The 27679-nt window shown below is 38.1% G+C and overlaps 1 protein-coding gene and 1 long non-coding RNA gene across 5 annotated transcripts in view; one reads left to right on the top strand and one right to left on the bottom strand.

Moving 5' to 3' along the window:
* EPS15 (epidermal growth factor receptor pathway substrate 15) overlaps positions 1 to 27679 on the top strand; it is a 158408-nt gene that overhangs the window by 21151 nt on the left and 109578 nt on the right. For all 3 annotated transcript variants that reach the window (XM_058696043.1, XM_058696039.1, XM_058696040.1), the window contains exons 2-4: positions 20772 to 20813; positions 23878 to 23967; positions 24855 to 24902. In XM_058696043.1, coding sequence (XP_058552026.1) covers positions 20772 to 20813; positions 23878 to 23967; positions 24855 to 24902 — 180 coding nt within the window. The remainder of the gene's footprint in view (positions 1 to 20771; positions 20814 to 23877; positions 23968 to 24854; positions 24903 to 27679) is intronic.
* Positions 5117 to 9994, bottom strand: LOC131492569 (uncharacterized). 2 transcript variants are annotated; one of them, XR_009252143.1, is made up of 2 exons: positions 9542 to 9994; positions 5117 to 6009 (listed from the first exon to the last, which is right to left on the bottom strand). It is a non-coding gene; the product is annotated as an uncharacterized LOC131492569 (long non-coding RNA). The 2 variants fall into 2 exon arrangements; XR_009252142.1 differs by having other exon boundaries at positions 5117 to 6016.

Genomic DNA, 27679 nt, shown 5'->3' on the forward strand with positions numbered 1-27679 from the left:
GTGGTCTAGTTTCAACCTTCTGCATGTTGCTGTCCAGTTCTCCCAGCACCATTTGTTAAAGAGACTGTCTTTTTTCCATTGGATGTTCTTTCCTGCTTTGTCAAAGATGAGTTGGCCATACGTTAGTGGGTCTAGTTCTGGGGTTTCTATTCTATTCCATTGGTCTACGTGTCTGTTTTTGTGCCAATACCATGCTGTCTTGATGATTACAGCTTTGTAGTAGAGGCTAAAGTCTGGGATTGTGATGCCTCCTGCTTTGGTCTTCTTCTTCAAAATTACTTTGGCTATTCGGGGCCTTTTGTGGTTCCATATGAATTTTAGGATTGCTTGTTCTAGTTTCGAGAAGAATGCTGGTGCAGTTTTGATTGGGATTGCATTGAATGTGTGGGTAGCTTTGGGTAGTATTGACATTTTGACAATATTTATTCTTCCAATCTATGAGCAGGGAATGTCTTTCCATTTCTTTATATCTTCTTCAATTACCTTCATAAGCTTTCTATAGTTTTCAGCATACAGATCTTTTACATCTTTGGTTAGATTTATTCCTAGGTATTTTATGCTTCTTGGTGCAATTGTGAATGGGATCAGTTTCTTTATTTGTCTTTCTGTTGCTTCATTGTTAGTGTATAAGAATGCAACTGATTTCTGTACATTGATTTTGTATCCTGCAACTTTGCTGAATTCATGTATCAGTTCTAGCAGACTTTTGGTGGAGTCTATTGGATTTTCCATGTATAATATCATGTCATCTGCAAAAAGCGAAAGCTTGACTTCATCTTTGCCAATTTTGATGCCTTTGATTTCCTTTTGTTGTCTGATTGCTGATGCTAGAACTTCCAGCACTATGTTAAACAACAGCGGTGAGAGTGGGCATCCCTGTTGTGTTCCTGATCTCAGGGAAAAAGCTCTCAGTTTTTCCCCATTGAGGATGATGTTAGCTGTGGGCTTTTCATAAATGGCTTTTATGATCTTTAAGTATGTTCCTCCTATCCCGACTTTCTCAAGGGTTTTTATTAAGAAAGGGTGCTGGATTTTGTCAAAGGCCTTTTCTGCATCGATTGACAGGATCATATGGTTCTTCTCTTTTTTTTTTTGTTAATGTGATGTATCATGTTGATTGATTTGCAAATGTTGGACCAGCCCTGCATCCCAGGAATGAATCCCACTTGATCATGGTGAATAATTCTTTTTATATGCCATTGAATTCGATTTGCTAGTATCTTATTGAGAATTTTTGCATCCATATTCATCAGGGATATTGGCCTGTAGTTCTGTTTTTTTACTGGGTCTCTGGTTTAGGAATCAAAGTAATACTGGCTTCATAGAATGAGTCTGGAAGTTTTCCTTCCCTTTCTATTTTTTGGAATAGCTTGAGAAGGATAGGTATTATCTCTGCTTTACACGTCTGGTAGAACTCCCCTGGGAAGCCATCTGGTCCTGGACTCTTATTTGTTGGGAGATTTTTGATGACTGATTCAATTTCTTCCCTGGTTATGGGTCTGTTCAAGCTTTTTATTTCCTCCTGATTGAGTTTTGGAAGAGTGTGGGTGTTTAGGAATTTGTCCATTTCTTCCAGGTTGTCCAATTTGTTGGCATATAATTTTTCATAGTATTCCCTGATAATTGTTTGTATCTCTGAGGGATTGGTTGTAATAATTCCATTTTCATTCATGATTTTATCTATTTGGGTCATCTCCCTTTTCTTTTTGAGAAGCCTGGCTAGAGGTTTGTCAATTTTGTTTATTTTTTCAAAAAACCAACTCTTGGTTTCGTTGATCTGCTCTACATTTTTTTTAGATTCTATATTGTTTATTTCTGCTCTGATCTTTATTATTTCTCTTCTTCTGCTGGGCTTAGGCTGCCTTTGCTGTTCTGCTTCTATTTCCTTTAGGTGTGCTGTTAGATTTTGTATTTGGAATTTTTCTTGTTTCTTGAGATAGGCCTGGATTGCAATGTATTTTCCTCTCAGGACTGCCTTCGCTGCGTCCCAAAGCGTTTGGATTGTTGTATTTTCATTTTCGTTTGTTTCCATATATTTTTAAATTTCTTCTCTAATTGCCTGGTTGACCCACTCATTCGTTAGTAGGGTGTTCTTTAACCTCCATGCTTTTGGAGGTTTTTCAGACTTTTTCCTGTGGTTGATTTCAAGCTTCATAGCATTGTGGTCTGAAAGTATGCATGGTATAATTTCAATTCTTGTAAACTTATGAAGGGCTGTTTTGTGACCCAGTATATATGATCTATCTTGGAGAATGTTCCATGTGCACTCGAGAAGAAAGTATATTCTGTTGCTTTGGGATGCAGAGTTCTAAATATATCTGTCAAGTCCATCTGATCCAATGTATCATTCAGGGCCCTTGTTTCTTTATTGACCGTGTGTCTAGATGATCTATCCATTTCTGTAAGTGGGGTGTTAAAGTCCCCTGCAATGACCACATTCTTATCAATAAGGTTGCTTATGTTTATGAGTAATTGTTTTATATATTTGGGGGCTCCGGTATTCGGCGCATAGACATTTATAATTGTTAGCTCTTCCTGATGGATAGACCCTGTAATCATTATATAATGCCCTTCTTCATCTCTTGTTACAGCCTTTAATTTAAAGTCTAGTTTGTCTGATATAAGTATGGCTACTCCAGCTTTCTTTTGGCTTCCAGTAGCATGATAAATAGTTCTCCATCCCCTCACTCTCAATCTGAAGGTGTCCTCAGATCTAAAATGAGTCTCTTGTAGACAGCAAATAGATGCGTCTTGTTTTTTTATCCACTCTGATACCCTATGTCTTTTGGTTGGCGCATTTAATCCATTTACATTCAGTGTTATTATAGAAAGATACGGGTTTAGAGTCATTGTGATGTCTGTATGTTTTATGCTTGCAGTGATGTCTCTGGTACTTTGTCTCACAGGATCCCCCTTAGAATCTCTTGTAGGGCTGGTTTAGTGGTGACAAATTCCTTCAGTTTTTGTTTGTTTGGGAAGACCTTTATCTCTCCTATTCTAAATGACAGACTTGCTGGATAAAAGATTCTCGGCTGCATATTTTTTCTGTTTAGCACACTGAAGATATCGTGCCAATCCTTTCTGGCCTGCCAAGTTTCAAAAGAGAGATCAGTCACGAGTCTTATAGGTCTCCCTTTATATGTGAGGGCACGTTTATCCCTTGCTGCTTTCAGAATTTTCTCTTTATCCTTGTATTTTGCCAGTTTCACTATGATATGTCGTGCAGAAGATCGATTCAAGTTACGTCTGAAGGGAGTTCTCTGTGCCTCTTGGATTTCAATGCCTTTTTCCTTCCCCAGTTCAGGGAAGTTCTCAGCTATAATTTCTTCAAGTACACCTTCAGCACCTTTCCCTCTCTCTTCCTCCTCTGGGATACCAATTATGCGTATATTATTTCTTTTTAGTGTATCACTTAGTTCTCTAATTTTTCCCTCATACTCCTGGATTTTTTAATCTCTCTTTCTCTCAGCTTCCTCTTTTTCCATAACTTTATCTTCTAGTTCACCTATTCTCTCCTCTGCCTCTTCAATCCGAGCTGTCGTCGTTTCCATTTTGTTTTGCATTTCGTTTAAAGCGCTTTTCAGCTCCTCGTGACTGTTCCTTAGTCCCTTGATCTCTGTAGCAAGAGATTCTCTGCTGTCCTCTATACTGTTTTCAAGCCCAGCGGTTAATTTTATGACTGTTATTCTAAATTCACTTTCTGTTATATTATTTAAATCCTTTTTGATCAGTTCATTAGCTGTTGTTATTTCCTGGAGATTCTTCTGAGGGGAATTCTTCCGTTTGGTCATTTTGGATAGTCCCTGGAGTGGTGAGGACCCGCAGGGCACTTCCCCTGTGCTGTGGTGTATAACTGGAGTTGGTGGGCGGGGCCGCAGTCCGACCTGATGTCTGCCCCCAGCCCACCCCTGGGGCCACAGTCAGACTTGGTGTGTGCCTTCTCTTCCCCTCTCCTAGGGGCGGGATTCACTGTGGGGTGGCGTGGCCCGTCTGGGCTACTTGCACAGTGCCAGGCTTGTGGTGCTTCTCCTTAGGTGATCCACTTCAGGAGGGGCCCTGTGGCAGCGGGAGGGAGTCAGATCGGCTGCCGGAGGTTTGGCTCCGCAGAAGCACAGAGTTGGGTGTTTGCGCGGAGCGAGCAAGTTCCCTGGCAGGAACTGGTTCTCTTTGGGATTTTGGCTGGGGGATGGGCGGGGGAGATGGCGCTGGCGAGCGCCTTTGTTCCCCACCAAACTGAGCTCTGTCGTCCGGGGACTCAGCAGCTCTCCCTCCCTTTGTCCTCCAGCCTTCCCACTTTCTGAGCAGAGCTGTTAACTTATGACCTCCCGGAAGCTAAGTCGCGCTTGCTGTCAGAACACAGTCCGTCAGGCCCCTCCGCTTTTGCCAGCCCGACTCGGGGGCTCTGCTTGGCTGGCGAGCCGCCCCTCCGCCCCGGCTCCCTCCCACCAGTCCGTGGAGCGCGCACCGCCTCGCCGCCCTTCCTACCCTCTTCCGTGGGCCTCTCGTCTGGACTTGGCTCCGGAGACTCCGTTCTGCTAATCCTCTGGCGGTTTTCTGGGTTATTTAGGCAGGTGTAGGTGGAATCTAAGTGATCAGCAGGACGCGTGTTGAGCCCAGCGTCCTCCTACGCCGCCATCTTCCCTCCAAGCTGAAAATTCTTTTTAACAAGTTCTTTGCTGTTTTTGAAATAAACAACTAATAAACATGTGAGCATGCATGTTTTCTTATTTACTTTAAGAAGCTTATTTAAGAAATTTGGTGTTTATTCCAAATTATACTTGAGACAAATGAAGTAAGATTATGTGGATTTTTTAAAGTTTATTTTATCATTTTTGAAAGAGGGAACCCGAGTGGGGGAGGGGCAGAGAGAGAGGGAGAGAGGGAGAATCCCAAGTGGACTCTGCACTGTCAGTGTGAAGTGGGGGCTTAACTCACAAACCTGTAAGATCATGACCTGAGCTGCAATCAGGAGTCTGACACTTAACTGACTGAGCCACCCAAGCACCCCTGTGTGGATTTTTTAAAAATGTTAGGTCTATAGTATGAAAATAATTGAAATAGTAAAGAATAAAGTTTTATTCTTCGATCTGTGTTATTCTGAAAACCAGTCAAGAAGTATATAAAGTTTACTTTATTAGCCAGTTTTATCTGTTCTTACATCAGAACCCTTTTACACAAGTGATAGGAAACGCCAGTTCTTAAATGGAAAGGGAATATGTTAGTTTATGTAGTTGATAGGCCTGGGAGTAGAGCTGTCTTCAGATGTGTTAGGGTCTCAGTGATGTCACTCTTCAGTTTTTCCTTCATATCTTGGCTCCAGTCTCAGACAGGTTTTCCCATGGTAGCACTAAGATGTTTGTAAACCTGCAGGCATGTGGTCTTTGTAACTCCTAGTGCAGTGGAAGAGAGAATCTCTTCTATGATAGTTCCCATGAAAGAACTGAGATTTTGTCTGATTGGATTGACTAAAGTTCACATTTGTTCCCAAAATAGTTGCTGTAGAGAATGGGTTGAAGAGTAGGTTTGTCAGAAAGAATTGAGATTACTGGTTGTTATGTGTTGAATTGTGTCTCTCCTCACTCAAATTCATAGGTTGAAGTCCTAGAATGTGACTTTACCTGGAATTAGAGTCATTATAGATGTAATTAGTTGAGATGAGGTCATACTGGAGTAGGGTGGGCAACTAATCCAATATAACTGATGTCTTCATCAAAAGCAGAAATTTGGGCACAGGCATACACACAGGAAGAATGCCATAAGAAGATTGGAGTTATGTTGCCATAAGCCACAAAACTACCAAAATTAGGGACCTGGAACAGGTCCTTTCCTAGTGCCTTCAGAGGGAGATTGACACTGCCAACACCTTGATTTTGGACTTCTGGCTTCCAGATGGTCAGTAAATTAATGTTGTCCTTAGCCACTCAGTTTGTGGTACTTTTATATGGCAGCTCTAGAAAACCAATGTAGTTATCGTGAATTCCAGTCTGTCCTGTTGAGTGACTTTCTCAGCTGCAACCTCAAAGAAAAGGGGGTAGTTGAATTCATCAAGGTTTGGGATTTTGCTATGTTGGTGTGACCAAAAGACAAGAGGAGCAAGAGAATTCAAGATATTAGCAAGAATATTATCAAAATGATACACCGTATCTAAACTGAATGAGGAGGAAAGTACAACAAAGAAGGGGTCTGATGGTTTAGAGTCCAAGTGAAAGGGTCCGTGTTATAGAGGCAAAAGATGATAACTTGAAAGAAGAGGTTATGTTTGGAGAACAAGGTACTCAAAGTAATGATTTAGGAGGAAAAGTGTGTGCAGGTAAAGGTAGAAAGGCTGGGAAGGCTATTACCATGGGAGTAAGAGACTGACTGGGCCATAACATATATGTATAACTGTGTTTTGGAGAGACCATTGGAGTTAAGAGGTCTGGGAAGTAAGAAGCCAGGTTGTTGGATGGGTTAAGTCAATGGTGAAATAATCCATTGATGAGGTTTAGAGTAAAGAGGAAGACAATGAGTCAGGTACCAAAGCCTTACGTGGGGTAGAGAGACCAGGTTAAAAGATACCAGTGTTAAGGAAGAGGAGAGAGTAATTTTGTTGAAAGGTAAGAGGTTCAAAAGAGTAGAGCTTTTTAACTAACTAGAATTTAAGTAAAAACTTAAAAACATAAAATAGAAAAAAAAGTAGAGCTTTATTTTGTTTTTAAGTTATTTTTTTAAGTTTTTTAATGTACATTTTTATTTTTGAGAGAGAGAGAGAGAGACAGTGTGAGAGGTGGAGGGGCAGAGAGAGAGAGGGAGACACAGAATCCGAAGCAGGCTCCAGGCTCCAGGTTCTGAGCTGTCAGCACAGAGCCTGACACAGGGCTCGAACCCACAAATCGCAAGATCATGACCTGAGCCGAAGTGGGTTTTTAACTTACTGAGCCACCCAGGTGCTCCTGTTTTTAATGTATTTTTTAAATGTTTTATTGATTTTTGAGAGAGAGAGAGAGAGAGAGAGAGCGAGAGCGCACCAGTGGGGGTGGGGGGGCAGAGAGAGGGAGACACAGAATCCAAACCAGGCTCCAGGCTCTGAGCTGTCAGCACAGAGCTCGACATGAGGCTCAAACCCACGCACGGACTGTGATATCATGAGCAGAGTTGAAGTCATATGCTTAACTGAGCCACCCAGGTGCCTCTATTTTGTTTTGTTTTTGAAACAAAAAGTTGAGTAGTATAATGTGGACAAGCTGCAGAAATGATCAAAGAGCATTTTAATCCCATTTCTGGACCCTGAGGTAGGACAGTTATAAAAAATGGACCATTTGAGAGGGAGGTGAGAGGTTGAGTTTCATTTAAAAGAGGGGGTTGAAAGTAACATTCGGAGAAAAGATGTGTCTAGCTTTTTCTTTAGGAAAGGACCAAGTATTATTTCATGTCAGGTGGTGAAGGGAACATTCTCAGAAGAGGTTGAGGAAAAAATGTCTTGTTTACCCTTTTCTTTCTCTACTGTAGACAGTAAACTCTCTGAGAGAAGGGACTGTGTATCACTGTGCCTAGCTCAGTCTTTGGTAAGTAGTGGGTTGTCAATAAGTTTTGAATAAATGAATTTATACTCCCAGCAGTATTTGGGAATTTACTGCAAGAAGGAATTTCATTAATAATCATTCATTCAACTAATATTTATTGAGTGCTTCTGTAAGTAGGTACCATGCTAGGTATTGGGGATATGATGAACAAGATAGGCATGGGCTTCTGCTCTCATGGAGCTCATCTTATAGTGAGGGCCACCCACACACACAAAAAAAACCACAGACAAAATTAAAACAAGTTGTACTAAGGTCTCTGAAGGAAACAAGCAAAGCTAAGGAAGAAAATAAAAGAGAAGAGGACCTACTTTATGATGATCCAAAAATATCTTAGAGTGGGTAACATTTAAGCTAAGTAAATGAAGATACCAACTATGCTTTTCAGGAAGAGAGAATGATGCATGCAAAAGCTGTGAATTAAGACAGAATTTGTACTTTTAGAAGAATTGAAATATCAGAGTGAAGTTAGTGGCCCTAAATTAGGCTGGAGAGGTGAGCAGAGACTGGCAGCAATTCCAAGCCATGGCAAAAAGTTTGGATTTTATTTTTTTGTCAAATAAGAAGCCATTGGGGGGTTTAAACAGGGTAACATTATGTCCTGATTTATATTTTTATATGACCACTGTATACTCTGTATGGAGAGGCAAGAATAAAGGCTGAGAGGGTGGATAAAAGTTTGTTACAGGGGTGCCTGGGTGGCTCAGTCGGTTGAGTGTCCAACTTTGGGTCAGGTCATGATCTCACTGTTCGTGATTGAGCCCCGCATTGGGCTCTCTGCTGTCATTGTGGAGCCTGCTTCGGATCCTCTGTCCCCCTCTCTCTCTGATGCTCCCCCGCTCTCTCTCTCAAAAATAAATAAACTTTAAAAAAAAGTTTGTAGTAGTAGTAGTAAAGACAAGATATGGACTGAGATGTGAGAGAGTTGGATGAGTTCAATGTATATCTTGGAATTAGAGTTGATAGGACTTGCTGATGGATTGAAAACAGACAGTGAGAGACAGGTAGACTCAGGTATTTGGCTTGTGCATCTAGATGGTTTGTGCCGGGGATAGGAATGGGTTTTTGGAGAAAAAAAAAATACAAGTCTTTCAGATGTTTGGGAGATACCCAAGTGGTGATGTAAAGTAGATGGTTTATGTAAATTTGGAGTTCAGAGAAGGGGTTTGAACTAAAGATACCCATTTGATAGTCATCAATATAAGTGTGGTATTGATATCGTGGGACTTGATGTGATCATCTGGGTTAGTGTAGAAAAAGGGCCTGAGGTGAGGTTGTGAATGTTCCTGGTAAAAAAAAAAAAAAAAAAAAAAAAAAAAGGTAAAGTGTATACAAATGCAGGAGATAGTTATTTTGTTTCATTTCTTCCTTATTTGAATGTTTATAAATTCATATATTATTCCTGCTTAAAGATAATGCTTCTCCCAGTGACTTCTCTTTATTTTGGGGTAACTATACTGGCATGTGTAGGACTTAACTATCTTCTGGTGAGAGACCAAAGCTACTCTTTCTATTCATTGTCACTCTGCCACTTAGATTTTTGGTCAGATTGAACTGGATTTAATAAAACTAGTTCATTATTGGTCTGAGTTGCTGCTACGGTCTGTTTACACCCATTGTTTTTCAGTAGCATACAGGTATGTCATCTTTTGAAATCCTTTTCTCTACTTAAAGTACCTTTTGGTTCTGATCATCTCCAAAGCAAATATATTCTTAGGTCTAGATTTTCAAAGTTTTCTTTGCAATACTAGTCTTATAGTACTACTGTTATGTTACCAATTTATAATGGTTTGTTATGGGACTAACATGAGATGTTAGCACATTTGCAGAATGGAACACTGAAACTTTTATTATAGTGTAAGCTGTTTTGAGGGCAGGAGCCATGTATGATTTTTGTAACCCCAGACATATAAACCTATTGCTGTATCCCTAGAAGGCATCCAGTACATGTTTGTTAAATTATTAAATGAGTTGTGACTCACAGAGCAGAGGGTTGATACTGTGGATTCTCTAAGGGAACTGCTCAGATGGCTGCTTGTGTCTCTTTGAGCACCTTCTCACTGGCTTTAAAGGTGAGGACTGCTCACATGACTTGCTTTTCTCCACCTCTACTCAGTTTCAGGGTTGTTTTCCTTTCTAAAGTTTCATTTTTATTGACGTTCTCTGGACTCTTCAGACAGCTTCAGATTACTGTTTCCTTTGTCAGTTTGGATTGCTGTTGATCACACCTTTTATTTTTTCATTCTTGTCTTTATCCTGTTTTCCTTTGTATTGTGAAATATACAAGTCTGTTTTAGACATTACAAGTCTGTCAGAAGGTTTTAGTCTCCAAACTTGAAAGCCATTCATACTGAGTAAATAAATGTGTATAAATGCATAGGCTCTTCTGGTTGTATTCATTTGTTACTTTGGCCTTTGGAGTTGCTGTTCCAACATTAAAGAAGTTGGTTGTTGTGATTGTGATGGAATAGTTAAAAGAATGTTAGGGCTAGTTCCCCCTTCTGGTTCCTCCGTTCTCTTGAAAATGAAGTATTAGATGGCTATATTGTAAGTAGCTGAATTTTTGTGTGTTAATATGTTAAAAATACTTGTATGGCAAATTACCCAGAAAATTGTGGCATTATATAACACTTACTTTTTATGTCTACTAGTAATGAGTTGTTACTCATTTTCTTAAATTTTTAGAGAGAGCAAAACAAAAAAGATTTTGGGTGGTTTTTCTGGAAAAATAAAAACTATTCCATTGTCTCCTTTTTGTTATCCAGATTTTTGTATCTGTTTGCCTTTACAGACAGGCTCTCTGTCTGGATTTTCACCTCTCTATTTCACAGTGGTCTTCAACACCACCTTATCATGGGAAGTTGTAAAAAAGTACTACAGAGAGGTCCCATATACCCTTTACCCAGTTGTCCCTAATTGTCATCCTTCATATAACTATGGTACAATAGCAAAACTAGGAAATTGACCGTGGCACAATTCACAGGCCTTATTAAATGTCATTGGTTATATAGTTTTTTTTTTATTATTTAAAAAAAAATTAACGTTTATTATTGAGAGACAGAGACAGAACATGAGCATGGGAGGGGGTGAGAGAGGGGGAGATACAGAATCTGAAGCAGGTTCCAGGCTTTGAGCTGTCAGCACAGAGCCTGATGTGCGGCTTGAACCCATAAACCACGAGATCATGACCTGAGCCCAAGTTGGACGCTTTACTGACTGAGCCACCCAGGTGCCCTGGTTTTATAGATATTTTTGTGCATGTTTGTATGTATGTAGTTCTATGTATATGCAGTTTTTTTTAATATGAAATTTATTGTCAAATTGGTTTCCATACAACACCCAGTGCTCATTCCAACAGGTGCCCTCCTCAATACCCATCACCCACCCACCCCTCCCTCCCACTCCCCATCAACGCTCAGTTTGTTCTCAGTTTGTAAGAGTCTCTTATGTTTTGGCTCCCTCCCTCTCTAACCGTTTTTTTTTTTTTTTTTTCCTTCCTTTCCCCCATGGTCTTCTGTTAAGTTTCTCAGGATCCACATAAGAGTGAAAACATATGGCATCTGTCTTTCACTTAGCATAACACTCTCCAGTTCCATCCACGTTGCTACAAAGGGCCATATTTCATTCTTTCTCATTGCCACGTACTATTCCATTGTGTATATAAACCACGATTTCTTTATCCATTCATCAGTTGATGGACTATGCATATGCAGTTTTATCATGTGTGGATTCATGTAGCTAACAGTAAGTAATTAAGATAAAGAACTGTTCCATCACAAAGGTTTTTATGTTACTCCTTTATGTTCATACCCATTCCCCTCTTCATTTTATTAATTTATTCACTGGTTATTCTTTATTGTATGACCTTGTGATTAATGGAAAAAAGATAAAAATTATGTTTTAGAGATCCTTTCTCTTTTTTTACCTTTTTTCCCCACATTGTACTATAACCATTTATAATAAGCCTAACACTATTTAAAGTTTCAGTTCATTTTGTGTATTATAGAATCAGTCCTATGATGTAGCATCTACCTCCCATATAACCCCCCAGAGATGAAACTAAAAATTCCATATGAAGCAATTCTTGACATTTATTTACTAACCTATGGATTTCCCTAGTAATCAGGTCCTCCTCCTCCTCCTCTTCCTCCTCCTCCTCCTCCTCCTCCTCCTCCTCCTCCTTCTTCCTTCTTCCTTCTTCTTTTACTACCTGGTATACTTTGGTGTTAGATTATCTATATGTTAAGTTTTGCAAAATTATTTTGAGTAAGAAATAACCAAAAACATCAGTAGCTTACAATGGCAAAAGTTTAATTATTGCTCATGTTATAGGTTCTCCTAGTAATCATCTATGGTTCTATACTACGATTCTTTTTCATTTTAGGATCCAGAGTGAAAGAGCACCCCCTATTTGTGACATACGGTTCTCTTGGTAGAGAGAAAAGAGCAAGAGTTAGTGAAAACACACAATAGTTCTTAAGGCTTCTAACTTGGAACTGGAAGTTTCTCCTATTTCACTGGCCAAAGTAAGTCAAATGGCCAAGCCAGCAGTAGGGCTGTTCTTGCCATAGAGAGGCACTACAAGTCACACGGCAGCAGGCAGGGATGTTAATACTTTTATAAGAGGAGAATAAATGATTGAGAATTATAATGCAACCTGCCTTAGGATAGTATAGTATGCTATACTTTTGTAATAATTTTTTTCTTACTAAAGTTTACTATACTTTAAATGATTTTTTTCTTAATAAAAACAGATCTTTTTTTTTTCTTTGTTGCATTAGTTAAGGGTGTTGGTTCAAGCCAAAATCATAGTGCTTAAACAAGAGAGTTTATCTTCCTCAAGTAACTGTCCAGGTAGAGTAAATGGTATAGGGCTGATACGGCATCTTCATGATAGTGTCAGGGATCTACGCCCTTTTTCTCTTATCATTCTTTTATTCTCAGCCATGTTTTCCATCTCAGTCTGGACCGCTGTTCCATGTTCTGCTACCATATCTTCATTCTGGCCAGCTAGAAGAAGGACTAGGAGGTAGAAAGCATTCTCCTCCCCTGTAGGTATATAACCTGGAGTTGGACACATTATTTACATCCTCATTCCATTGGGAGAATTGGGATTGTAAGAGAGGCTGGGAAATGTAGCTTTCGCTAGGTGTCCATATGTCCAGGTAAAGCTTAGGGATGCTGTGAGACTAGATGCTGGAGAGGATGTGGTGAAACGGGAACCCGCTTGCACTGTTGGTGGGAATGCAAATTGGTGCAGCCACTCTGGAAAACAGAGTGGAGGTTCCTCAAAAAATTAAAAATAGACCTACCCTATGACCCTGCAATAGCACTGCTAGGTATTTACCCAAGGGATACAGGAGTGCTGATGCATAGGGGCACTTGTACCCCAATGTGTATAGCAACACTCTGAACAATAGCCAAATTATGGAAAGAGCCTAAATGTCCATCAACTGATGAATGGATAAAGAAATTGTGGTTTATATACACAATGGAGTACTACGTGGCAATGAGAAAGAATGAAATATGGCCCTTTGTAGCAACGTGGATGGAACTGGAGAGTGTGATGCTAAGTGAAATAAGCCATACAGAGAAAGACAGATACCATATGTGTTCACTCTTATGTGGATCCTGAGAAACTTAACAGAAACCCATGGGGGAGGGGAAGGAGAAAAAAAAAAACAAAAGAGGTTAGAGTGGGAGAGAGAGCCAAAGCATAAGAGACTCTTAAAAACTGAGAACAAACTGAGGGTTGATGGGGGGTGGGAGGGAGGGGTGGGTGGGTGATGGGTATTGAGGAGGGCACCTTTTGGGATGAGCACTGGGTGTTGTATGGAAACCAATTTGATAATAAATTTCATATATTGAAAAAAAAAAAGCTTAGGGATGCTGTTACTAAAGAAAGAAGAGAAGAAAGGATATTAGGAAACAAGTAATCATCTCTTTTTATTTCAATTAATTTAATTCATATAAGACCGATGAAAAATAGACATTATTAGCACTTTATAGATAAGGAGACAGGCTTTTTAAAAAGGTGAAGTAAATTGTTCAAGATCATCTAAAAAGTAATGGAATGGACTTTGAATCTAGGCCCATCTGATACCAAAACTTGAGTATTTTTTTACAAAACTGTATTTACTTTCTAACATCTATTATAAGCACTTAACATTTTTTCAGAGTAGTAATAAATAGCTACTGACTCTTGAGAAGGAATTCTTACATTTATGAATATTTTACTTTGTGGCAACTGATAAGAGTTTATTATATAGCTAATTAATAAATAATTGCTTTTAAATAATGTTAGCATTTTAAAAGATCAGATTTTTGTCTTGACAACTGTAGTTTAAAAGTTTTCCTTTAGAAATTAATTTAGATGCTAAAAATTCATATGCATTTTTTTTTTAATTTTAGAGAGAGAAAGCATGAGTGGGGGAGGGGGATACAGGGAGAGAATCTCAAATAGGCTCCATGCTCAGCACGGTTCAGTCCCATGTGTGGGGTTCAGTCCCATGACCCTGGGATCATGACCTCAGCCCAAATCAAGAGTCAGATGCTCAAACCACCTGAGCCACCCAGGCACCCCCCATATGCAATTTTGAATACTGATTTCAGAATTTTGGAGTTTTATGTTTTTCCTCAAATTGAAAATGGCTTTTTTGTTTTACTTATAAAAGTAGGATGTGCTTATTATAAAAAATGTTTTCAGAGAATACATAGTAGTACAAAGATGAATGTAAAAATAATTTATGATCCCATTTTTCAGAGATAATGACTATTACCATTTTTTTAATTTTTTAATTTATTTTTTAATGTTTATTTATTTTTGAGACAGAGACAGAGCATGAACGGGGGAGGGTCAGAGAGGGAGGGAGACACAGAAATTGAAGCAGGCTCCAGGCTCTGAGCCATCAGCACAGAGCCCGACGCGGGGCTCGAACTCACGGACCATGAGAACATTGGCCTGAGCTGAAGTTGGAGACTGAGCCACCCAGGCGTCCCATCACTATTACCATTTTAGCTCTGCCTTTCAAATTTTTTTCTGTCTGCATTCATTGTGTGTGTTGTGTATGTGTGAATTCTTTTTGATCTAAGATGATCATATTTAAACAAAAAAAATTTTTTTTTTACTGAGACATAACAAAAATGTTCATTGGTCTTCTTGCTTGATGAATGAATTGGCAATTTGGATGGCTTTTTCCATTCTCATTTAGCTGTATCGTATTAGTATACTAATCAGCACAGGGTGTACTTTAGAACACTTTAGTGAGCTAATGCCTTCTCAGATGTGTTTATGTAGTAACCAATGTGATGTCTGTAACATGATGATTAATAAGGTATAGTTTGGAGCTCAGAATTTCTGTATATGAGATTTTTTTTTCTGGGTACTAAAAATTCAACTGAACTATCTTTAAAAATTAACTCTTCATTATTGATGGAATGTATTTCATTTGCTTCCTCTGGAAAAGTATTTTTACTCTTGTCTTTTTACTTTTTACTCTTGTAAGTAGGGTGAGTATACCATTTTTCATTCAACCTGGACATTTTTGAGAATGAAAGGGACATTTATAAATATTTAGAGGGGAGCCTGGGTGGCGCAGTCGGTTAAGCGTCCGACTTCAGCCAGGTCACGATCTCGCGGTCCGTGAGTTCGAGCCCTGCGTCAGGCTCTGGGCTGATGGCTCGGAGCCTGGAGCCTGTTTCGGATTCTGTGTCTCCCTCTCTCTCTGCCCCTCCCCCGTTCATGCTCTGTCTCTCTCTGTCCCAAAAATAAATAAAAAAACGTTGAAAAAAAATTAAAAAAAAAAAAAAGAATTCTGTAAGTTTTTTGAAATACTTAATTTTTTTTTGGCCATCAAAATGATTTCATTACATTGGTAGATTAGTAAAGGAGTTCTAGTCAGAGACAATTTTCAAAAACAAAATGTACTAAAGTACATTTGTTCTTTGTTATAACAAAATTAAGGTTTTACATTGTCAGAATATTAAAAAACACAAATAGAATTTTTTTTTGGTATTTTTTTTTTTTTTTAATTTTTTTTTTTTCAACATTTTTTATTTATTTTTGGGACAGAGAGAGAGCATGAACGGGGGAGGGGCAGAGAGAGAGGGAGACACAGAATCGGAAACAGGCTCCAGGCTCCGAGCCATCAGCCCAGAGCCTGACGCGGGGCTCGAACTCACGGACCGCGAGATCGTGACCTGGCTGAAGTCGGACGCTTAACCGACTGCGCCACCCAGGCGCCCCATTTTTTTTGGTATTTTTTAAATCATTTCTTAGCCGTAAGTGTCTCTAATATTGTGTCACTAATACTTTCTGAAGAATGTAATTATTTTCCAGTGCAGTTTAACTAGTTTAAATTTATTCATAAAATTGTCTGCTGTAGTTAATCTTCACAGTTTATTCTCTGTAACCAGTAATATTAATTGCTAATGTACTCTATTTGTTGTGATGTACCTGGTTAGTTCAGGGAAAAAAATTACTAAATGAAGTATATTTTTAATTCTCATTTTTTTCTTATTGAAAATTATGAATTTGTTAGCCCCAATATTTTTACAGGAGGTGTTACAGGCCTCTAGTAAGGTACTCTCTTTGACAAATATTTTTATAAGACAAATCTTGTCATAGAAGTTGTCCCTCTTTATGATTATTTTATGTTTCACTAAATTTAGTGCAAAATTGTAGGCTTTCTATAATTTCATTTTATTCCAGTACAGGCTATAAATGTATCCAGTTAAAAATAGCAGGAATCTTTTGATGGAACTCCTATAATTCATTACAAAGTATAATTATAGAATTTCAGAATTAAATCTTACATACTCTTTGAACCCTCATCATTTAATTTGTTTAGTTCTTGCCTTGTTTTTGAGGAGTATGTTTCAGTGTCTTGGCAGATTTGGTTTATAATAATTGATATTTGCTAAAAGCTTCAAAAGCTGAAGTGTTTTTGGAACTTTATTCATTGAACTTCAACTTTTGATTAAAGATTCTCAATTGATTTTGAGCAATGTACAACCAATTTCTAGAGGACTTGTTTTCAAAAAGATTCAATACTGAGACGCTTAGGTTGCATTTATGAAGTCAGTTTTCCAATGATTCCAGTCTTTAAAATCAGATGACAGGTTGCAAGGAGAGTATACATAAGTTTTTTTTGTTTTTTTTGTGTCTAATACCATTTTTATCCTTAAAATTTTAACTGTGGATACATGAAAACATTTGTAAATTTGGACAGTTGTAGCTAACTCATTAACAGTGATGTCACTAGAGCTCCATGATAAATAGCAGTAGCTTCAAAAATTTTATGCAAATTACCTATCTATCCATTTTTCAGAGAAATGAAAACTGAGTATTTAATTTTGTATTAAACATAGAATTTCTGGGGCGCCTGGGTGGCGCAGTCGGTTAAGCGTCCAACTTCAGCCAGGTCACGATCTCGTGGTCCGTGAGTTCGAGCCCCGCGTCAGGCTCTGGGCTGATGGCTCGGAGCCTGGAGCCTGTTTCCGATTCTGTGTCTCCCTCTCTCTCTGCCCCTCCCCCGTTCATGCTCTGTCTCTCTCTGTCCCAAAAATAAATTAAAAACGTTGAAAAAAAAATTAAAAAAAAAAAACATAGAATTTCTTCTTTTTAGTTCATTGTTTCTGAAAGGGCTTCTTGGATAATAAAAAACAATTGCCAAACAACAAAATAAGTAGTTCTAGAGTTATATACCATACAGTAAATAATAAAATTCAGACTATTGTTGACTCCTTGCATATACTTCATTTGTCCATAGCCTGTACTTTCCCACTGACTTAGCCAGCTGGTGGGTGGCCTGGGGCATGTTGCAGTTCTTTGTACGTGTCACTGCAGTGACTGGCATACCAAATAGCCATCAGGAGTACCAGTGTCAAATACTACCACTATCCCACAAGGGTATAAGGAGTTAGCAACCTCTAAGGTTGCTTGTGTCTGAGGATACTTTTCAGTGAGTCTTCTGCATGCTGTTTCTTGAAAAGAAGATGGTAGTGATACTGTATCTGTGAAGAATTGGGAAAAGAAAGATGGAATTATCACTAGTCCTCTTACAGATTTCATCATTTGAAGAAGTGGATAAAGCACTTACCCTCTACTAGTTAGTTGATAGCTTGGCCAGAAGTTAGATGTATACAGTAGAGGTGTACTAAATCCATCTTGGTTTATTTTTTTGTTTGTTTTTATTTTTTTTAAGTTTATTTATTTTGACAGAAACAGAGATAGCACGAGTCGGGGAGGGACAGAGAGGGAGAGAGAGAGAATCCCAACCAGTCTTTGCACTGTGAGCATGGAGCCTGATGCGGGGCTCAAACTCACAAACTGCAAGATCATAACCTGAGCTGAAGTTGGAGGCTTAACTGACTGAGCCACCCAGGTGCCCCTCATCTTGTTTTATTTTAATACTGCCACTAATAATAATAGTTCATTTAAGAAAATGCAAAATCTGAGACAAATGGTAAACTGGATGGGATGCTGGGACAACAGATTGTAAATCAAGACTGTCCTGAGCAAACAAACCAGGACATATGGAAAGGAGCATGATACTGTGAAAGAGCATGGAGCTTCGAGTGAGATAGACCTGTGTTTAAGTCTGGGCTCTGCCGTTTAAAACCTTGGACAAGTTGGGGCGCCTGGATTGCTCAGTTGGTTAAGCGTCCAACTCTCTCTCTTTCTTTTTTTTTTTTTTTAATGTTTATTTTTGAGAGAGAGAGAGACAGAGCACGAGCAGGGGAGGGGCACAGAGAGAGGGAGACACAGAATCTGAATTAGGCTCCAGGCTCCAAGCTGTCAGCACAGAGCCCTACACAGGGCTCGAACTCATGAGTTGTGAGATCATGACCTAAGCTGAAGTGGACGCTTAACAAACTAAGCCACCCAGGCACCCCAGTATCCCACTCTTGATCTCAGCTCAGGTCTTGATCTCAGGGTGGTGAGTTCAAGCCCCACCTTGGACTCCACATTGGGCATGTGAGGCCTACTTAAAAAAAGTAAATAAAAGCTTGGACAAATAATCTTTCTGAGACTAGGTATATTAGGGTTCTCCAGAGAAACAGGACCAACAGGATAGACACACACACATTCACATACACTGAATGATTGACTAATTTTATGGAATTGGCTTATGCAATTGTGGATGCTGCAAGTCCTAAATCTGTAGGGCAGGCCAGCAGGGGAGAGCTGATGTTGCTGCTGAATCTAATGGCTTTCTGGAGACAATACCTTCTTCTTCAGGAGGCTTCGGTCTTTTTTCTTAAGACCTTCAACTGATTGGATGAGGCCCACCCACATTACTATACTCAAAGTGTACTGATATAAATATTAATCACATTAAAAAATACCTTTACGGGGGCGCCTGGGTGGCGCAGTCGGTTAAGCGTCCGACTTCAGCCAGGTCACGATCTCGCGGTCCGTGAGTTCGAGCCCCGCGTCAGGCTCTAGGCTGATGGCTCGGAGCCTGGAGCCTGTTTCCGATTCTGTGTCTCCCTCTCTCTCTGCCCCTCCCCCGTTCATGCTCTGTCTCTCTCTGTCCCAAAAATAAATAAAAAACGTTGAAAAAAAATTAAAAAAAAAAATACCTTTACAGTAACATCTAGAAGAGTGTTTGACCAAACAACTGGACTAGCCTAGCCAAATTGACACATACAATTAACCTTCATACTAGGTTTCCTCACGTGCAAACTTGAATGATACTATGTGGCTCACACTAGATTTCCTTATTTGCAAACTGGAATGATACTATGTGGCTCACAAGGATTATTAGCATAATGTGTTCTCAAAGTAGGCATTCAGTGAATGTTGATTTCTTAATCCAATTTTCATACCCATTAAGGCTATAGCCCCAACCTTGATGCTTGAAGATTTTTTTGTGTGTTTATTTTCGTATTTCTAGCTAGACTTCTCTTGCCCCCTCATCTACTTAATAAGTCCTGAAAATCTATCTTACAAATGTTTATTCAGACCATATTCTTCTTTTCTGCCATTTCTAGTGTTCAGGTCCTCTGCTGGGCTCATTAAAATTATTTCCCAAGTAGCCTTCTACTTTCCATCCTATTTTCCCCTCTTCACAAATTATCACCTGGACCTAATGCTATGTTAATAACTCTTGAATCTGTTCCCTTTTCCCATTCTCATTTTCTTTACTTTTACCATGGCATATGAATCCTTTCTTAAGTTATCTTCTACAAAACTTCAAAATCTTACTTCCAATTCCTGTCACCATTCAGAACTCCTTACTGTTCTTTTCAAATGTAACTGAGCTTTCTGTTGATTGTATGCCCTTACCTCTGTGTAGAATCACCTTCTCACCTTCCCCCCCATTCTTCAAATTCCTGCACTGATGTCACTTCCATGAAGCCTTCTTGGATTCCCTTCCTGGTTCCAGAACACTCTTACCCAATCATGTACAGGTGAACTTGAGCCTTCAGACACTGATACTCCTAAGCTGCCTTTGAAATGAGAATAGGAAATCTGTTCATCAGCAGACCAGGGAACCCTTTGAACTGTGGTATGAATCGAACAGCACTCCTTGCCTACAAGCATTTCAGGTCTGATGATGTAAACATCATTTTTTGTATATCTGTTTCTGTATTCATTTGATTGTTTTATTGAAGTGGTACTTGAGTTGTATTCATAGGGACCTTGGACACTTGAGTGGAGGGCGAATGCCAAAGGTTTGAGCCTTTCAACTGTCTTTAACCAAAGTATTTCACCTCTAATTTGTTATATTTTGGGTTTCTGGGTAAAATTTTGCATGAGAAAAAGGAGTTTTTATGTCAAAAATAATTTTAAAATTGTTTTATTTTTTTGTCTACTTGATTCCTTTTTTTTTTTTTCTTTTTGAAGTTTATTTGTTTTGGGAGGGGGTAGAGAGAGGGAGAGAGAGAGATTCCCAAGCAGGCTTCTCACTGTAAGCATAGAGCCCACAAACTGTGAGATCATGGCCAGAGCCAAACTCAGATGCTTAACTGACTGAACCACCCAGGCACCTTTCTACTTGACTCTACTTGATTCTTAGTAATCTATAGGGCTGCCTTTATTCATTTTCCCTCCCCGCCAAGAGAAACTAAAACAAACTTTTTGAAATGAAGGATATTTTAATCTTATTCATTTTATGTCTCAAATATCTGTTAAATGAATGCAAATATAATAGTATAAATTATTGAATAACATTTATTTATTTATTATTTATTTATTTATTTTAGTTATCAAGTGGGAATCCTGTGTATGAAAAGTACTACAGACAGGTAAGATTTCTGTTTCTTTGTTTTTCTAGATTGAACATAAAAGGTAAGTTCAGTTATTGATTGTATGTTTGCAGATTACCAGCCAACAGAACACATTTGACATGTCTTGTTTTCAATTTCTTGTGCTTTAGCCTTCTGCTTTGAGTGCTTAATGATTTTGAGAAGCTATCAGAAAAATGAACAAAAGAGATAATTAACTTACCTATCTCAAATATCATTCTATCCATATAACATATAACGTTAGCTATATATTATAAAATCCATAAAACATTAGACATATTCATCCAGATATAAATATACAAATTAATTATAAGCCAAATAGAAATGACTTTTATGTTGTTTTTAAGATTCACTGAACTTTAATTTTCACAAAGTTAAAACTATGACTCTCATACAAATATAAAACGAACATATGTCAAGGATTTTATTTACCTCAATTACTGGGAGAACCAGTAAGATATAAAAACGAGAATATGAACTGTAGAGATTTATATTCTCCACAATACAAAATTCATTTATTGTTATGGAAAGGAATCATTGCATTGCTATCGGTTTTCTATAATTTAACTTCTATTCCTGCATAGTGTAAAAGAGGCTAGTAAATAGAAAGTAAATCAGGGGTAGTACACTGGATAACCTCTTGAGGGTATAGACAATCTCATTTGCCCATTTCCAATATTAGATCACTTTTCCTAACAATCTCCTCACCTGATTATGATCAGAAGAGGCTACAATTTGACCTATTTACATAATTACAACAAGTTGATTAACCATTCATTATAAGTCTCCTTGGGTGTGACTTGCAAATATGCAGCCATACATTCACTATTGAACATCTTCTGAGCCTGGAGAATTAATTTCTGCTTGAAATTTTGGATTGTAGTTTTTAAAGCCTTTGCTATTTCTCCTCTATCTTGAGAGTAGGATCCAAACCCTAGAAATTCTTTCCCTCATATTTCATCTATAGTAAATATGAATTTGAATGAATTTATCTCATCTTTTTTTTTTTAAGTTTATTTATTTATTTTGAGAGAGAGAGAGCAAGTAGGGGAGGGACAGACAGAGCAGGAGAAAGAGAATCCCAACCAGACTCCATGCTATCAGAGTAGAGCCCAATGCGAGGCTCAAACTCACAAACCGTGAGATCATGACTTGAGCCGAAACCAAGAGTCAGATGCTTAACTGACTGAGCCACCCAGGCACCCCTGAATTTATCTCATCTTAAGGTTTCCCCTATCTGCTAAGGCTCCTAGCCTGCTAAGTGACCTTGCTTTACCTCTGAGACTGGGGCCTTATAAACCAGGTTGCAGGCCAGTTTTCTTGGGAGGGCTTTCTAGACTTTGGCTCTACATAAAGTCTGTCCTTATTCCATGATAGTGGCTTATTCTTTCTGAATAAAAGAGAATTATTCTCAAATAGGCCTTATTTTGTGCAATTGATTTACTGATTGATTTCCACATATCATTAGAAAATAGAATATTAAAAATAATACCAAGTTTCCCAAATTAATAACCATAATTAAATATTTGTCAACAGTTTATTCAGTCATGTGTAATTAATTCTTCTTTCCCTGCATCTTAGGTCAGGAGTCTGTTTTCATGAAATATATCTACTTCTGGACTGCATGGTCCTGCAAAATTATGACTTAGTCCATCCAGCAGTACATTCTGAGAATTAGTCTAAATGATGTCAGCTCAGAAGTCTTTATCCCAAAGTCTATATTTTGAAGTGTTAATAATTCAGAGTATGTGGGATAGTTTTTTTCTATGAGGCCCTGAGACTGTCTTTGTCTTTGGTGAAGACAAAGATTCTAGCCTGTAGCTTATGGCAGAGCCTTTGGGTAAGCATCAGAATACAACATAAACTTCTGTAGATGACAGAGACTAAATGGCTGTGTTTAATTTATTATAGTAACCAAATGAATGGAAGATAGTAAAATTGGAATATGATACATAAATATTTCATAAGAGTTTGGTCAGTGTTTCCTCTGACAGCCTCTCTATTTAGGCCATGCTGGGGATAGATGTTTCCTTCCACCACCCCCAACCCTGGTTAGGGAGTAGGCAAAGAAGAAGGAGTTCTGGAGAATTTTAGAAGCAGGTTTCTCAACCCTTTTTATACTTCCTTGTTAACCCAAATTTGGATTGGGCAATTCTTTCTTTTTTGCTGAGTGCCTTGTTTATCCCGTGTTCCAGCACTTGAAAGAAAGGATTTCTTTTTTGCCTTTTGCTAGGATTGGCCTGTCTGGAATGTTTTGTATGTGTTTACAACAAACTTAATCTTTTAACTAAACTGGAAAAACAGCTCACAAATATCCTTGTATCATGTTACCTTTCCCATGACTTTTTAAACATTTACTTTTTGTTTTTACAAACAGAATTTTACTTTAGGAAATCTTAACAGAAATGAGAGTCATTTTTTTGAACTTTTTTTCTGTTCTTGACGTTATTCTGTTTAAAAGGAAAGTCCCCATCAATTAAAATGACGTGTTTTCCTTAATGTGCTTTAGGAACTTAATAATTTTTAAAATATTTCTTTAAGTTTGTTATGGAATCACTGCTGGTCTTAGAGCTGATACTGCTTTGATTTTTTTTAAGTGTTGCAGTTTCTAAGAGTAAGTATGAAAGCAGAAGTTAGTGATTTAAAGATGTTTGAAAAAATAGATAACATATACAGCTATTCCCATTTGTCAAAAGACCTCTCAAGGAAATGCTGCCCTTTCCTCCCTATTTATTAGAATTTAAACGGTAACTATAGAAGACTTGTAGTCAGAAGTTATATGTTAATGTTATGACTCCACTAATTTTGCTGTGCTTCCTCTGAGCTTCAGTTTTCTCATTTGTATAACAGGAACAATAAAAACCTTTCTGTAAATTGCCAGTGCTATCGAGATGTGTCGATTCTACTCATGTGGCTCTCCATGTATTTCTTGGCTTTTGTTAGTCAAAGGATTCCTGTTCCCTTTTTGAAAAAAACAGTTCCCAAGTCCCAGGGACAAAGGCAGGTAAATAATGATAATTTTGTCTTTGTGGTTGTCATCAGCTTATGGTTTGTATCTTTTCAGGTTGATACAGGCAATACTGGAAGGGTATTGGCTTCTGATGCTGCTGTTTTCCTGAAAAGATCAGGGCTTCCAGATTTGATACTTGGAAAGGTAGTATTTGTTCATTTTAACTAAATTATAATGACTATTTAGTAGTATAAATAAATTGGATGCAAATTTAGATACCATTGAGAAGCTTAGAAGTTAGAATTGAATCATTGAAGCAGTTACAGTAATGCAATGCAGGGAATTTGTGGTGCAGTGATTTACCCTTTTGAAAAGTAAGGTGTTTTTCAGATATTTAGAAAACCAATTACTTTTTAGTAGGATGAAATGAGGAAGTAATAGTACATTTGGGTATTGTGGGGAGAAACAGTACAGACTGGGAACCTTGCCACCCACTCAGAGAGTTGGCTCTATCCCTACTTCCTCTATTATAACTGTTTCTAACTGTGTTTAATATGTGGTAAATAGAGTTGGTGATGAGAGGCTTAGAAAAGAGCACAAAGAGATGAAAAGTCCTCTCCTGGCTAGATCTCCTGGTGTATCCTTATACATGATATTGTTAAGTATTCAAAGCCCTAAAAAATAACTGTTTTTAATAATTTAATTATTCACAAATAAACATGAACTATTTCAACTTGCCCATAAGGAAGAATATCATCTTAATATGGATCTAAAATAAAGGTAGTATGTTCTAGTAGAAGGAGCATCAGATTTGGAGTTAGAACCTGGGTTAATGAAAAAGTCATTGGATTTGGAGGTTAGAACCTGGATTTCAGTTCTTTCCCTGATCCCCTGAATGTTCTTCAGTAAGTATCTCACTGGGCCTTCGTATCTTTGTGTAGAGTTGAGCTAAATGACCTTTAAGGTTTCTTTCCACTTTTATTTCTGTGATTCTTAAATCTGATGACCAAACAGCATGAAGTTGTAAATTTATCTTTAAGATGATTTTTGTTTAAAATAGATTGATTTTTTTTTTTTTTTCTGAATTTCAGATTTGGGATTTAGCTGACACAAATGGCAAAGGAATTCTGAACAAACAAGTAAGATTCAGAGATTCATATGAAAAAATTTTTGAGTGCTTCAAAATAAAAACTAAACAGGATTTTTTTCTAATTTTAAACTAGGATTTTTTTTTTTTTTAAACCAACATTAGGGTTTTACAAGGGCAAGTGTTATAACAATGAAAATATTTCCAATTCAGTAGACATTAAAGTAACTAATTCCCAAACGTTAGTGTTAATTTGGTGACATTCTTCTTCTGGAATGTCTTAGTCTGTTTGGACTTCTTTAACATGATACCACAGACTGGATGGCTTATAAACAGCAGAAATTTGCTGCTCAGAGTTCTGGAGGCTGGAAGTACAAGATCAGGCTGCCACCATGTTTGGGTAAGGTCTGTCTTCCTGGTTGCAGACTTCTTGTTGTATCCTTATGTGACAGAAGGGGCTAGGGATCTCTCTGGACCCTCTTTTATATAGCACTAATCCCATTCATGAGGGCCCCACCCTGATGCCTTAAGCACTTCTCAAAGGCCCTACTTCCTAATACCATTATCTTTGGAGGTTAGGATTTCAACATATTTAATTTCTTACTTGTAAAGTGTATACTTACTTGTGACTATTCTGGTCTAGGTCTTACTTCTGGCATGTAACCCAAAAAGTGGTTTACAGGCCTTAAGTAAACCCTAGACAAGAAATACATGAAATTGATTAATGGGTATTGGACACCATCAGTGTATTTTGAAATTTAGCTTGTTGTGAATGGATTTCAGAGTTCTACAGGATTGAATACAAAGTTTGCTGCATGCTGAAACATTGGCTGAGCACTGTTACTCAAAGTTAATTACCTCTATGGGATAGTTGAAGCAGCATCAAACTCAGAAAAGAGATGAGGAATTTAGATGAGAGGGTCAGAATATCCAGTCTCTTCATTAAGATTCCAGAACTAGATTGTAGTCTCCAATGGAGCCCCTGGGCAGAAGGGCCAGTTGGTACATTGGAGACATAGGAAAACTAACTTCATATAGGGGCACCTAGGGTGATGTATACTCAGTAGGCAAATATTTGCTGAGTACCTGTTTTGAGCCAGGCTTTGGAAATACAGAGGTGAACATGACATATCTGGTCCCTGTCTTCATGAGTTTACAGTATAATAAATTCTTCACTGATATTCCTGGACTTTGGAATTTGAGTATGAGTTGAATTTGTTATATCTAGTTGGCTGGATTTGTGGGTCTTCAGTTAAACTTTGATATTTGCATTGGAGAAATTGATTTAAAAAAAATTTCTTTTTTTTAACATTTAGTTTTTGAAAGACAGAGACAGAGTGTGAGTGGGGTAGGGGCAGAGAGAGAGGGAGACAGAATCCGTAGAAGGCTCCAGACTGTCAGCCCAGAGCCTGCTACAGGGCTCAAACTCACAAACCGTGAGATCACGACCTGAGCTGAAGTTGGTTGCGTAACCGAGCCACCCAGGCACCCCAAAATAGATTTTCGAATTAACATGAAAAAAAGGAAAGAAACCAATATTTATTGAGTTTCTGTGTGCTCAAAATGACAGTAGGTGCTTTCTTCCTATAGTATGGCTTTTATTTTGTTCCTTATAAGACATTGCAAGATAGGTATTAGTCCCTCCTTTTACAGAAAAATTTTATTTAACTTGCCCATGGCCTCACAACTTGAAGTATCAGAACTAGAATTTAATGCAGGACTAGTTCACTTTAGAGCCCATCCATACTATGGGATGGACCTGATTACCTAAGAGTAATTGAATCTCTCATAGAATGAGAAGGAGAGAGAATTGATACTAGAATACTTAGAATACCAGCATTTAAAAGTTGGAGGAGGCATTGACTCTAAGAGAAGAGGCTTGAAAGGTCAGGGGAAAACTAGGAGAGCTTTATGAAGCTGTGTTGATGGAGGGAAATTTCTGGGAGTTATTCTTACTGTCCAGACTGCCAAAAGGACAAGCAGGATGAGGTGGGGGGTTTTGTGTTTTGTTTTGTTTTGTTTTGTTTTGAGGCTATTGTATTTGGTACCTAGGTTATTTGTGACATAGGCAGTAGTTTCTCTAGCTAATGGTGGGAGTTGAAGTCAGATTGCATAAAAGCTTATGGAGTGAATGCAAAAGGAAGGGGAGATCTTTTCAAGAAATTTGTGAGTAAAGGCAAGGTATTATATAAAGCAGACAACCTGCAAGTTTCTAAGAATAAGTTAGGAATTGGGTAAGAAATGTATAGGTGAGAATAGGAGGTTTGAGAGAAGTGGTGAAGGGTTGATTGTATCAGCATCTGTACAAAGTTGCAAGTAATTATAACTGGAGTAAAGGCTTTTGTTATGTCTAGTCCCAGACCTGACTTTAACTCAGAACAGCTGAAAACCAGTTGCTTCAGCATCTCTGCATTTACTTATTAAATTTTGGACTGAGGCTTCAAATGCCAAAAATCCAAGGACTGTTGGGAGATATTTATAAATATTTTGAAGTCAAGCAGTTAATATAATTGTCTTAGTTGCTGCATGGTAGTGCTTTATTCTCTGTAGCTTTCCTGGAATAGCATTGGTTGAGTTACTTGAACAATTGGTCTAGTTTCACAATTTATCATCTTAAATCCAGAGGTGACTTTTGATAACATACAATTGTTATTTTCTTCTAGGCTTTTTTTCAGACTGTTTTTTTTTCTGACTTAAATGATAAAAATCGTTTTTAACATCATTAAATATTCTTTGAAGCATGTTTATTAATTTTGTATAATTTCAGCTCTGTATATCACGGTTTACTTAAGTATTTTCCCATTTATATGAACACTTTTTGCTATTTAT

The sequence above is a fragment of the Neofelis nebulosa genome, chromosome 2, assembly GCF_028018385.1.
Source record: "Neofelis nebulosa isolate mNeoNeb1 chromosome 2, mNeoNeb1.pri, whole genome shotgun sequence".
In the NCBI taxonomy this organism is placed as follows: domain Eukaryota; kingdom Metazoa; phylum Chordata; class Mammalia; order Carnivora; family Felidae; genus Neofelis; species Neofelis nebulosa.